Below are 14,219 nucleotides of genomic sequence, written 5' to 3'. Positions count from 1 at the left end.
ATATTGTGATATATATTTTGGCCTTATCATCTACCCCTAGTCTTACGTTATTTCCCTTTCCTGCCATCTCTTGGTTGCAAAGGAAGTGGTTGGAATTCAAGCAGGCAAGTCTGGTTTTCCGGGGCTGTGACATAGACTATGGCTGTATTTAAAAAAGGGATGAACAGTATTGTGGCATCTGTAAGTGACATGCTTAGATGGGTTTCTGTGCTGGATGTGTTTAACAGTGCCATCTATGTGTTATGAATCATTATTACAGTCAAAATGATTGATTTTGTCTGTAATCTAGACCATCAGGGCTGGAAAAGTTACAAGAACAATTTAAAGGGTTTCCTGTTTGTTTTATCTGTGTCGTCACAGCCAGTTTCTACTCAATGAAGTAAACAGACCGTAGGAACTAACCCTCTAATGACTCTCCTAGTTGGCTAAACAACTAAATATCTAACCTAAAACGTGTTTAACCGGATTGGTCACTTTTCTCTCTCAGATGGAGAAGAGCAGAAGGCCGGTTTGCCAGGGAAAGAGCCACAATCATCAGTCACTGGACATGGCTGCAGGCTCAGATATCAGACCTGGAGTACCGCATCCGACAGCAGGTCGACATCTACCGCCAACTCCGCGCCAGCAAGGTTAGCAGACGCTTGATAATCTGCAGTGTGTGAGAGATGGAAAGTGTTTGTGTTATAAGAAAGAAACAACAGCATCCAGTTTCAGGAATGTTGGGAATTTGTTTAGTGGAAATAACTGTTAATTTAGTTAAAGTTGTTTTTTCACATGCTCTCTGCAGGGTCCTTTGGAGCTGGGAGACTCCGCCCCTTCCTTCCAGAGAACCATCAATTTAATGGAGACTAAAGAGAATGTCCTGACCTCACCAACATCCACATCTCGTTTGACGGACACATCTGAAAAGGACATCCCTTTTAGGTTCAGACAAAATGCTAATATTTCATATTGTGTTGGATTAAATATTTGATAAATTTTTAATATAAATATGCTAACACATTATTATAACTGGACCAAATTTATATTAAGTGTCTTTGACTACTATGTACTGACATTTAAATTAATAATTGCGTACAATGCACTTATTGTGTAGATTATGTATATAAATATACACACACACAGAACACACTTTATACTTTAGATATAAGTACATCAAGTACAAATAAGAACACGCCTAACTGCTCATTTTTTGATGCAAGTACATCCAGACATCTAATATAAATTACGACCTAAAAAAATTATATTAACATTATTATATAAAATTAACATATAACTTTATATGAGCGTTATTTACCAGCTATTATTGCAAAATAAACCCAGACAGGATGAACGCAGTGGTGTCTTGTTTCACAATGTCATATTATCCTTCAGCTTGGCAAAAACTGGATTTGACATCTTTCACATTTTCATATTTCAGTAGCGTGGCAGAAATGTCAGACACGTGTCCTTCGAGTCTGGACAGCAGCTCTACGTCCGCACGAACACGCCCACTGGTGACCTGCAGAAGACGCCGTCTAATTCACCCAAACACTTTCCACAATCTCAACGGCAAGGTATGCGTGTATGTGTGAAGTTTGTTGGTATGAATGTATTCATATTTCAGGAGCAGCTTTTTTGCTGATTTTGAAGTGTATCTGAAGTGAGTTTCCGCCTTTTATCAGGTTCAGAGAGCGTCGTTTTCACCTCCACCAGTATGCGAGGTCAACGGCTCGTGTGTCATGTGTGGGATTGCTCGTCCCCTCTCCAAACCAGACTTGCATTATGATCGCCCTCTGCTGGAGAGAGCTGCACATCAAGACCGCAGCATCCACCCTGTTCTGTCCATGCAATCGGGTGAGATGTAGATAGACACACACACACACACACACACATATATGTGAAACCATTTTAAATGATTTTCACTATAGATAGATTACACATGTGTGTAGTAAAATAAAATGATTTAAAATTATTTTAATATATAAAATGATAAAAAAAAACAGTTGAACATTTTAAATAAGTTACTAGACCACAAACTTATATGCACTTTATGCACTTTAATGTGTTATCATTGTCAGAAATTTACAAACCACATATTATAAATTTTATAAATTAGTTGGTGCAGTCCCTGTTTACACCTGGAATTAAGATGGGTTTTGGTCGGTCGGATCACAAGTGGATGAGGGAGACACATACCCGTTTACATCTGGTGTTTTAATCTCTCTTTTGTCCACTTTCATCCCCTTCTGTCCTGATTGCTTCGAGGGTCTATGGTAGGGCTGGGCAAAAAAAAAATTTTTTTTTCGATTAATCATTTTTTTAAATGTGGTCGATTCAAAATCGATTCTCAAAGGCCACGAATCGATTTTTTCCCCCCATATTTATATGTTAGAAAGGAGCGAGAGGCGCGCAGCCTGTCATTCATCATTCGCTGGTTAAATGGCGGCTTCCGGTGCGTTGACGTTTGTAATGCTGAAGTGAAATACTACAAATCTGCAGAACCATTTGATGATGAGACCTCACCCAGACGTTGCAAGAACAGCCGAGCAAACAACCGCTAAAAATAGATCACATGCATGCGAATGCTTGCCTTGCATTATGATCATTAAACTTGAGCGTTCACTTGCGTACGTTAGCCATTACATTCAAATCAACTGAGTCAATACAGCGCAGGACCAATAATTCAAACCTTATATTATAAACAGATTTCCTCAAATAAAAGTAAGTCCACACGGCAACTAACTTGTGCTCGTGTATGGAAAGTAGCGAGCGGTCACAGCGCGCGCGCAGAGGGAGGCTCGGACGCCGGGGGCGGAGAGATCACTGAGTGGCGCGCCCCGCAAAGAAAGCACCCATTCCCGGTTACGGCCTCAGTCCTTGAAAGGCCTCGTCAGACACTACAATCGACCCAAATTACAGACAGTTTCGCCGGCACGTTTCCTAGATATAGCCGGTTAAAATTTCAACTGGTCTCGTTCGAAGGAACGCATCTAAGGAAGGCACGCAAATAACAGTGACAAAATCTAATGCACCATCCGGGGCACGAATCAGAAGCCCCTGGAGGAAAAAGCCTCCATAAAAACGGACAAAGTCTGAAAGACGGTCTGCAAAATTGCAAGAAAAGCTCGTCCTTTACTGAAAAGTGCTGAAAATCATCCAATATCCTTTTTATGTTTTAGAATAAATATATCAAAATGTCCATAAAAACAAAATTGTATAAAATACTTCGCAGATACATTTTTTTGAATAAAGTTGCATTAAAATAGTATTGTATTTAACATAATTGTATGCATTTGAAATTTAGAGATGGGTTCTGTTTTAATGTACCCAAGTATACCTAAAATAAAGAGTTTAATACAATTTTGTGGCTCTTAATTTCTTTTTAATTACCCATTTGTAAACTTATTAACTGTTCTTTTTTATAAATATAGTATTTGTATTAAATCTATATTCATTGAATCGAGAATCGAAATCGAATCGATTTGAGAGCTTGTGAATCGAAATCGAATCGAATCAGAACATCTGAATCAATACCCAGCCCAAATCTATGGTGGGGTTGGGTACCGAAACCCGGTGTCAATATGGCACCGGTACCTATATAACCGGTATGTAACCGGACCGAATCAGAACGCAGATTTCGGTGCCTCATTCCGGTGCCACTTAAATTCAAAGGTGCTTTCGCGCTTTTGGTTGGTGCTGAGCCAGAGACAGACGCGCTCAGCGCTCGTCACATATCATAACTATTCAGTGTTTTCAACCACATAATGTATATTTTAGGTTTCAGACATTTAAATGCTCATAAATACTAGCAAAATACACACTGATGTCTGGAAGCAGCAATAACCATCCTTTCAGACAGTTATAATTTGACTACGTGTTTTATTCACATCAGATACACATTATATAGTGACTATATAGTTTACTCTATTCTTCTACCAGTTCACGGTCACTTACTTTCATGGATTTCGTGAGACGTAGATGAGTTACGTGTTGTAAATCCGACAGATCCGATTCTCTGAGGCGCAAACTAACATGGCCATCGCGCATTATAGATCAACTAACACACATTCACTTAACAAATCAGAATATTGGATAGTTTGTGACATAGTTAACAAGTTTGTGAATATTTTGAATAAAAACGAAATAAACCCGATATATCTGAGCTGTCATACAGCGATATTGTGACTGCTGTGTGTCATGTGAGAAGCATGACGTGTCGTCATGGAAACAATAAGGCGATGCATTCTAAAATATTTAGCCAGAGAATATGGTCATATTACAAAATAAAGCTGAACCTTGAAGCTGGTCTACCAAGAAAGTGTAACTGTTATTTAGTGTTAAATGAGGCCTATTGTAGTTGGGTTTGGTGGCTTAGGTTTTACTGTGAATTTAAGTAAATTGTGTTTTGTATTTATATATTTAAATATACTTTAAACTTTTAATAAATGGTTTAAAAAGAATAAACAAATCAATAAAAATATATTCTTTAATGTCACCCACCTCGTTTTGTGGCTCTTTTTTTTTAGTATCGGTTCAGGCACCGTTAAGGCACCGGTACCGTTTTAAAAGTATCGGTTTGCCACTGGTATCAAAAAGGAAAAAAAAACGATACCCAACCCTAGTCTATGGGCTGGTAAATGTATGGGGTTTTCAGATCTTTCGATCTAATGGACAAAGTAAGCTCAGCTATTTACATATGAACGTGTCTGGAGATGATGGAAAATCATACGGAGAGCTGCAGCTTTAGTTTCTGCTCTGACAGCCACAAGACCACGCCGAACACGGTGTGTGTTAGAAATCAGGAATGGTGAGAACATTGTGCTTGGTACATTTGTCATCTTCAAACCAAACCTGGGTCTTCAGCCGACAAAGTTTAAATCCCGTCTGGCTAGTGCGGTTTCCATAATGTTTGCGCGTTAAGTTCGTAGGTGGAGAGTACATTTTGTGGCTATTCGACCACATGAGCGTTTACACTACGAAAACAATCCAGTCAAATGTGTTTTTTCGACTACCTTTAGAAGGGGTCGAAAGTGGACAAGCTCAAAGCGCTTTAGACCCCGTTTACACCTGTATTTAGCATGTCCACTTGTTATCTGATCGACCAAACGCATCTTAATACCAGGTGTGAACAGGGCCCTAGATGTGATAAAATGTCATTGATTGCAACAATTCTGTCTTAACTCTTTTTTTCCTCCTCTGGTTGGTCTCTCAGACGTGGCTCTTAGCTTACAGTTGCAGAAGGTGTTGAGGTCTCATTGGCAGACTCGTCCGTTTGACAGGATCAAGCCGCTCAAGAAGAACTCTCTCAAACACAAGCTCTCCATAACACCATCCTCATCATCATCCTTCCTCTCGAAACACAAATTCAGACTGTCAAATTCGCATGCGGCCGCAGTCCGTAAGTACACGAACATGTTGATTCTCACAGTCTGCGACAGAGTGACCAAAGTCATTCACTTCTCATGAATTCTGTCTCTCTGTCAGGATTGGCTCGTCACAAGAGCAGGTTGGAGAAGCTGCACAGGCAGCAGGTGGACAACATCTCATGTGTCCCAAAGCAGGACACACTCACACCCTGCAGGCCGGATCGTGTGCTGGACCGGAGTCACAGCAGGAAGAGAGTCAGAGAGCACTCACTGGACAGAGCAGACTGTGAGTGTACTGCTTTCCATACTAAAATGACTCCAAATATGTCCTAAAGAGGTCTTATGTCTTGATTTTGTTTTTGGGCTCTACTAGAATAGGTTTTCATGCTTGAATGTTCAAAAAACAGATTTTTTCACATATTTGACATTTTTGCAAATCTTCCTATATGTCAGTAATGTTCTGTTTAGTTCCTGTCTCTATGAAGCCCCTTACCTGCTCAATTGAAATTAAATGTTCAGTAAGCACATATCAGTCTCTTATTCACGTGTATATATTTCCTCTTCTCATGTAGCACCAAAAGTCGTGATGGATGCAGGCAGTCCATGTCCGTCTCTGTCCAGCTTTCACTCCTCCAACACCAGTCCCTTGACCAGACAGCTCTCCCTCCCCATTGAGAGCAGCACTCCTCTGGGAAACAGTGTGGTACGTTCATTATTTCCAGCCGATAGCACTCTGGAACATGGCACAATTGAACTATGAGCGACTTCGGAATTCGAAACCAAGCTTGTGGTCCTTTCCGATCCCGTCCCTTTTTGCCGCTATACTATTGGGGGAAAAAATGCCAAAGATAAATCTTAGTGCAGGGTACTTAAAGTCTTAAATTCAGTTTTATCTAAAAGTCTTATGGCTTATGCAGTAGAAATGATTTAAATGTGAATCCTCAAAACACATTTAAAGTCTAAATGTGCCATTTTTGCACATTCTGATGTTTATAATGTGATGCGTTGTAGATGGTTGTAAAAGTGCATATTTTATCATATTTTTGAATGAGCAGCTGGAAGTAGAAAATACAGAGTGTCTTTTCACACCAAGTGCAAATAGCGTGCCTTGTTGGCAAGTGCTATTCACACTAGCTTCGCCTAACAATGCCTGGTTGGACCAAACAAGATAAAAAAGTGCTCGTAGTTCAGTGTCTTCAGTGGCGTAGTCAGTAAAGCGCATGGCTAAAGGATCTTGGTTTTGACGCGATCGACCCGGGTTCGAATCCGCCTTTTGCAGAGCTCGCTTTTATCCCTTTTCTCATCACAAATCACATCGGAAAGGCATTTACTTTCAATAAAAATTAAGAACATTTTCTAAATGTGGAAATAAAGTGCCTAACGAAATGTTTAATAATAATAAAAGCATTTATTGGGTAGGGTTAGGGATGTGTGTAGGGAGGGCATTTATTGTCCCTTTAAGGCGGCATCCATTTAATAATTTTAATAAATATAATAATTTACACTCTGTTATTATTGCATCCAGTTAATGTACAACAATAATGAGTTGTAAATAGTATGTATCTGTCAAAATAAAGTATAAATTGCTTGTAATTACTATTTACACTTATTGCAAAGAACTGCTACTTTTACATGATGTAAATAGTATATATCACTATTTTCACTTAGTAAATAGCAGCTACAGCTATTTGCACAGTGTAAATATCATCTATCACTAATAAAATATGCTATTTTCACTGAGTGTAAATAGCCGCTGCCTTCAAAATAAGAGTCCCAGTGTATTTTCAGGCTTGTGTTAGTCAGTCAGTCCGTACATCCCTCCCCGTAGGGAAAGTACATATGCAGCATACTCACACAGACATTTAAAATTTCATAATTGGCTTATACAAACACAATTCAAAACAAATAAATCTAATTAGGATTTATGATAAGATAACCAGACCAGCTGGCCATCAGTCAACACTAGAAGATGAATTTAAAAAAAATCTGATTGCTTGGGGAATAAAAGATAGTTTGGACCTGTTTTTCATGCATCTGGGAAAACAATACCATCGTCTAATAATTGAAATTAGAAGTCCTGCATTATGCATACAATCTTTTTTCTGGATATTGTATTATCTTGTGGCTTCTTTCTGGGACACTGTGTAACAGGAAGAAACAACTAAGAACATTAACACGTTCAATATAGATTTGACTAGTATCAGCACAATAACCTATCATTGTATCAGTAAAATACAATATCGGTTGACCTCTAATTGGTGTGTGTGATGTGTAATTTTTAGTGCATATGTATAGTATGTATTGAATAAAACAGGCCTTGAGTATTTTAACTACTAATTGCATGAGATTGTATTAGTTAGTTTGTACTGGATGGACATAGAATAATAATTTTATTTGAGAAGGCCTTAAAAAATCTTAAATTTGATTTCTGCAGATACATTATTAGTAAGCCTACATAGGCAGCTCCCTTCTAAAGCCCAAAGTACACTTCAGTTTTGATGTGAATGTTTAGCGTATACATACGTCTCTAGTAAATCGTTGTTGTTCTCTCATCCGTTTCCTTTTCAACTGTGAAACAACAGGCCGAGCCAGTGTTGCCACCAAATGCCAGTGTGGATTTAAGGTACAGAGTAGCTCATATGATCATTTTTCATTTATTACTTGCCTTTTTGTTCTTTTCTACAGCCCATACGGAGGAGAAGGGGCGAGAGTCCGTTTGATATCAACAACATCGTCATTCCCATGTCAGTGGCCGCCACCACCAGAGTGGAGAAACTTCAGTACAAAGAAATTCTCACACCTAGGTGTGTCTCTAATGCTGCTGTTTATTCATTTAAGCGGAGTAATCTACATTATAATATCTATTGTGTATTTAATATAATGTCTATTAAAAAAATGTACTCACTCTGTTGTTCAGATGGAGGGAAGTGGACACCTTAGCCCAACCTCTGGCAGAGGAAGATGATAACATTCCGGTAAAATATCCATCTTTATTTCTCTTCAAGCATTTCAGATCAAGCTATTGTCGATCCTTATTAGCGATGTCTAATGATTCCTCTGTGTAGGTGGAGGACCTTTCAGATGCCATGTTCTCTCAACTCCATCTGCCATGTGAGGACCAGGAACGCTCTCGCTGGCGATGGACGGCTCTCACACCCGCCAAGAGGAGAGGCAGCAGGTACTTGTCCTACTCGATCTTACCAGAGAACGTTTTTCCTAAATTTTGAGTTTATAGTTAACCATGTTATCCCTCAGGTCGTATAAATCTCTGGACGGGCGGACGACACCTTCAATAGTCGGAACGAACCCTTCAACGCCCCAGCCCTCTTCCCCAGACGCAAGTCACTTCCACCTCCTGCAGGACTACGGCCCCGTGACGTCACCCCTGAGCCCACCCAGCCCCGACACGCCTTGCTCGCGAGACGCACACACACCGTATACCAGAGACACATACAGGTTGCTGTACAGCGAAGACACGTGCGGCTCCACCTCAGACTGCACCTTTGAAGAGAAGGTAACATATACGCGTCCTTTAGCTGTTCACTTCAACTGTGCTCATCACTCCAGAAATTAAATCATAGAAATGTTCTCCATAGAAAATGCATTTAAAGTAGGGATGCACCGATATGAACAATTTGGCTGATTTCGATAACCGAGAATTATTTATATTGGAAAGCCGATTACCAATATATTGGCCGATAAATCTAAATAAATTAAAATTAATATAATTTGAGAACCTGATTACAAAAACAAAAAGTCTCACCATTAATTATTTATTTAATTAATTCATTAGCCTATATGACAGACTTGCACATGATGCACTTTTTGAAGTGATATCAATCATATTTCAAGCAATTGTAAGGTGTCATGAACTGGCTTTTTAAATTTTTTTATACTGTTGTCTAAAACTGCCGCACTGACTTGGAAGTAAACGCCCACTGCTATGATTGGATAACAGTTTTGCATAATAATGAGTTTCGGCTCCCCCGTCAGTACATGTGTGGAATTGTTTTGAAAACTTCCAATGTGGAGAAACGGCAACAGGAATCCGCCCACAGGGCTCACAAAATGTCTGCAATAAACACAATTTATCTCTCATCCACCCGCAATTAATATGAATGAATGTTATTTTTTTTACTTGACCTGCCCGATCGGTGGATATATCCGCGAACCGCGCATCACTAACACACACACAAGCCAAGCACGTGTATCAGCAAAACGTCACTGCAGACAAATCGCATGTTCAAAACTTCTGCAACATAATCAGTAGATATCAAGCGATCTGTAACAATGCAATACTATCACATATAAAAACATGTTTTACTCACATAAGTGTGTTGCACCATTCCTGTCGGATCCAATATTGAAGGCACAGCACTGTTTTAATCTCAATATGTCTGCAAATCCAGTCTGGACCGGTGTCTTGTTTACAAACGATTCTGCATTGAAATGAAGTGAACAAGCGTGCAATGTCTTGCGCACGTGAGATGGAACTTCATTAAAATAAAGTTCAACCACACATTCCTAATATTAGAATCTGAAGGAAGCTTATGGAGCGACTGTGTTCTTCCACAACCAGGCACAGCGCAATATCTTGCTATCTTCAGCATGTTTATTACTCGGTAGCTCGATCAGTTTAGCTCCACGAGTTGGTCCGCGGGGCTACCGAATCAGGTGTGCTTATTCTTCTGTTGAGCTCTGACACGCTGACGTCAAGGGATGACATATTCTGAGATCTCTTGTTTGCTGGCCTGGTGTCAATAAAAGCTTTTCTTTGACTAACAAGGAAGTTTTCAGCTCCAAAACTTACAGGGACGAAGAACTTTTATATATCAAAGGCTGAATGAAAAGTTGATTTCTCAATTCATGACCCCTTTAAAAAACATCATGGCGATGAAGGAAACAATATATTATTTATCGGCTTTAAAGTGATAGTTCACCCAAAAACTAAAATTGTATGTTTTTCTGCTTACCCCCAAGGCATCCAGGATGTAAGTGTCTTTGTTTCTTCAGTGAAGAAATGAAGATTTTTAACTCCAACCGTTTCCGTCTGTCAGTTGTATAATGCATGTGAATGGTCTAATTCTATTAGAGTAAAAAAAACAAGCACAGACAACTTAAAATTAAACCCTGCGGCTCGTGACGACACATTGATGTCTTAAGACACGAGCAGTATTTATGCTATTATTTCACCTATTATCAGACGAATGTCATCAGTTCTCCAGACCGCCATTACTTCCTGCGAATAAAGTCAAAATACCAGCGTGGTCATAGATATATACATAAATGCCTCATTTGTTCCTTGTGCGGATGGGTCGAATTAGGAATCTACATGTATATTTCTATGATCGCGCTGGTATTTTGACCTTACTCGCATGAAGTTATGGCGGTCTGGAGAGCTGATGACATTTGTCTGATATGAGGTGAAATAATAGCAAAAATACCATTCGGTTTCTCGCAGAATTTCTCGCGATCGTTTCGGTTTCTCGCAGAATTTCTCGCGATTGTTTCGTGTTTTAAGACATCAATGTCATTCATTTGTGTTCTACTGAAGACACAAAGACACCTACATCTTGGATGCCCTGGGGGTAAGCAGAAAAACATCACATTTTAGTTTTTGGGTGAAATATCCCTTTAATATATCGGCCGAATTTTCTTAACGGGCTGATACCGATAACATAAAAAATGAACATATATCAGCCGATACCGATCTATCGTGCATCCCAAATTTAAAGTGAGAAATACTCTATTTTACATTCTGCTTTCTAAAGAACAGCCTTAAATGATTCTGGATTATTAAACGGTGTGACCCTTGTTGAGAAGTGCTGAAAATAGATTTGTCCTCTGATTCGGTTTCATATGCTGCTCTTAACACTCTGCGTGTTTTCCAGATGGTCCCGCCTTGGGAACTCAGGAGTTTTCCTTTGCCTGAGGACCCAGTTGTGGAGCCTGAGATGGACACGGATCAGCTAAGCTTTCCTACAGGCCTCGGAGCTGACGGCCACTGCAGGGCGGAGTCAGAGAGTGACGCTTCCTCGCCGTGACCACGAACTGATTAAAGCCCACCCACTAACGGGAACAACCTTAAAACCACACCTATGGCATTAATTGAGAAAAAACTCATACTAATCAAAAAAACAACAAAAAAAAAAGATTCTGTCGGGACTTCTGTTGTTTGATATTCAAACATCAGCCAATTATTTTCACAGTTTTTAGTGAATATTACCGAACATAGAAAGCTAAACCTGTCTAAAGCGAAAAATGAAAGAAAAATGTACACGAGATGTATGAAAGTTGTTTCCATAAATGTTTTCATAGTCAGCTAAATATATCATTGGGACTTAGTGTGATATTCTAACCTGTCAGGTGAACACTATGTAGTGCACTGTGTAGCAGACTTAAAGAGGGCTTGACCAAAGGGTGCCTCTCTGCTGACTTGTTATATATGTATGCTTGTGTTGTGAAGTGACAAACCAAAACCTGTCGAAAATACTTGCCGCATTATTCTCAGTTGATGGTCGTGCACCAAGCAGAGATATTCTCCTCAGTTAAAAAGCACTTCACAGGGCGTCAATATCTTGTTCTCTTCCTCGACCCTCCCCCTTTTCTCTTTCTTCCTTTCTTTCTTTAAAAAAACAATTTCCCACCAGCATTTGGAGCATGCTAATGTTCATGACATCATGTATCACAATGTAATGGAAAAACGGCAAGCTCTGCAAAACAAAGCCTTTAGTGCACATTAGTTTCGATCTGACACTTCGCTCCTTAAATGTTCCAGGATCTTTCTACATCATCTGTTGAGATTGTACTTTGTATTCCTTCATAAAGGAGCCAGATGTTTCACACAGACCTGCCCTTCTCAGGTTATGCAGTTTTACGGAATCTTGTGTTAGCAAGGTGTCTGTTTTTCCTTCACTTAGTCAATGTTTGTGACCCCATATTAGTGTTCTTACTCAGCACTGTCGCCCCTTCGAAAATCTACTTGCTATGCAACTTGACATTATTGTTGTGGCCCTGTCTCTTTCTTTTTCATACAATCACAATGTCTTTTTTTATTTCTTTGAGGTGTGTTTCTCTTCATAGCTATTTGAGACAGGTTTCATTGTAATTTGGACTGTTTCAGAAGTTAAATCATTTGCAGAAAAAAGAAAAACAAAAACACCCTTTTGTAAATAGTACCATTAAATCAAATCAAACTCCATTCAGTTTGTACGTCTCATTGTTTGTGATGTAACGGCGTCAACGTGACAGAAGCCAGTAGAATCCATTATGGCCACAAACCTTTGAATGAATGTCTACTTCGTATGGGACAAAATTGGCATCATTTCAGGAGTTTCAAAGTCATCATCTGGTGAATTCTACAGGATTTCCGGAAGATATGTGTCGCGTTCTTTTATGGTCCACCTGGAAACAGCCGTCGTGATGCCGAACCCCCTCATGAGAGAAGAAAGCTGTCATGTTTACAATTGTGACAACTAAATGCTGGATTTTCAAAAGTATGTGAAGTTGGCATAGACTCTAAAATATATCCACTATATTGTAGGGACATGAAGCTGAAAACAGTCAGATCGCCTCTAGGCGGTCCTTGGCCAATGAAAACTTCTTGATAAGACTTGATCACTATATGATGAACAGATTTAATTTAGGCTTTTATTCTGATCAGCAAACATTAACAGAAGCTCAACTGATCCTAATTGATGCGTGACAACAAACATTGGTTCTTGCTGAAGCTCAAATGTGATGCGTAATACGAGAATGAACCTCATTGGTTCTTTCTGAAGCTCAAACGTGCTGCGTAACACAAGAATTAACCTCTTTGGTTCTTTCTGGAGCACAAATGTGATGCGTAACACGAGAATGAACCTCATTGGTTATTTCTGAAGCTCAAACGTGCTGCATAACACTAGAATTAACCTCATTGGTTCTTTCTGAAGCACAAATGTGATGCGTAATACGAGAATGAACCTCATTGGTTCTTGCGGAAGCTCAAACGTGCTGCGTAACACGAGAATGAACCTCATTGGTTCTTTCTGAAGCACAAATGTGCTGCGTAACACGAGAATGAACCTCATTGGTTCTTTCTGAAGCTCAAACGTGCTGCGTAACACGAGAATGAACCTCATTGGTTCTTTCTGAAACTCAAACGTGCTGCATAACACGAGAATGAACCTCATTGGTTCTTTCTGAAGCACAAATGTGATGCGTAACACGAGAATTAATCTCATTGGTTCTTTCTGAAGCTCAAAGTGCTGCGTAACACGAGAATGAACCTCATTGGTTCTTTCTGAAGCTCAAAGTGATGCGTAACACGAGAATGAACCTCATTGTTCTTCTGTTTACCACAACTGGGGCACGTTCAAAGCTCAAACCGGTGTGCAACGTTTTGCTATGGTTTCCGGTTGAACGGCATGTTTCCTGGAAACGGTGTGCAACGGGTTTGAGATGCGTTTTATCTCGTTTGGTGGGTGTGTCAAATATGTCAGCCCAATCAGCAGCAACATGTATATAAACCACACGGTATTAAAGAGACAGCTCGCACAATGGGTCCAAGTAAAGTTGTTTACAAATGTGTCCAATGCAGCTCAGTATGTTTACGCAACAATTGAAGATATTAGAAGACATGATTGTCGTAAAAAAAAAAAAAAAATGTATATATATATATATTAGTGCTGGGCATCGATTAAAAAAAATTAACTAATTAATCGCATTTCTTTTCTGTAATTAATCGCGATTAATTGCAAGTTTTTAATATATTAAGTTTTTAATATTTTGATATTGTAATAATTTCAGTTACTCTCCAAATTAATGTATAAACAATTTAAAGACAGCATATTTTAAATATGTGTTGTATTGTCATCTTTTTATGAATGA

The 14,219-nt window shown here is 39.3% G+C and overlaps 1 protein-coding gene across 2 annotated transcripts in view; it reads left to right on the top strand.

The window, feature by feature from the left end:
- kansl1a (KAT8 regulatory NSL complex subunit 1a) overlaps positions 1 to 12,548 on the top strand; it is a 37,336-nt gene extending 24,788 nt beyond the window's left edge. For both annotated transcript variants that reach the window (XM_079845691.1, XM_079845692.1), the window contains exons 3-14: positions 488 to 629; positions 788 to 924; positions 1,421 to 1,556; positions 1,665 to 1,836; positions 5,195 to 5,380; positions 5,467 to 5,634; positions 5,921 to 6,051; positions 8,034 to 8,152; positions 8,266 to 8,323; positions 8,414 to 8,526; positions 8,604 to 8,862; positions 11,240 to 12,548. In XM_079845691.1, the coding sequence (XP_079701817.1) occupies positions 488 to 629; positions 788 to 924; positions 1,421 to 1,556; positions 1,665 to 1,836; positions 5,195 to 5,380; positions 5,467 to 5,634; positions 5,921 to 6,051; positions 8,034 to 8,152; positions 8,266 to 8,323; positions 8,414 to 8,526; positions 8,604 to 8,862; positions 11,240 to 11,392 (1,774 nt within the window). In that variant the 3' untranslated portion in view covers positions 11,393 to 12,548. The remainder of the gene's footprint in view (positions 1 to 487; positions 630 to 787; positions 925 to 1,420; positions 1,557 to 1,664; positions 1,837 to 5,194; positions 5,381 to 5,466; positions 5,635 to 5,920; positions 6,052 to 8,033; positions 8,153 to 8,265; positions 8,324 to 8,413; positions 8,527 to 8,603; positions 8,863 to 11,239) is intronic.
- Positions 12,549 to 14,219: the final 1,671 nt, after the last annotated feature.

Source organism: Gobio gobio (assembly GCF_949357685.1).
Source record: "Gobio gobio genome assembly, chromosome: 20".
Classification (NCBI taxonomy): domain Eukaryota; kingdom Metazoa; phylum Chordata; class Actinopteri; order Cypriniformes; family Gobionidae; genus Gobio; species Gobio gobio.
The sequence above is the reverse complement of the archived record's forward strand: the minus strand, read 5'-3'. Positions and strand labels throughout refer to the sequence as shown.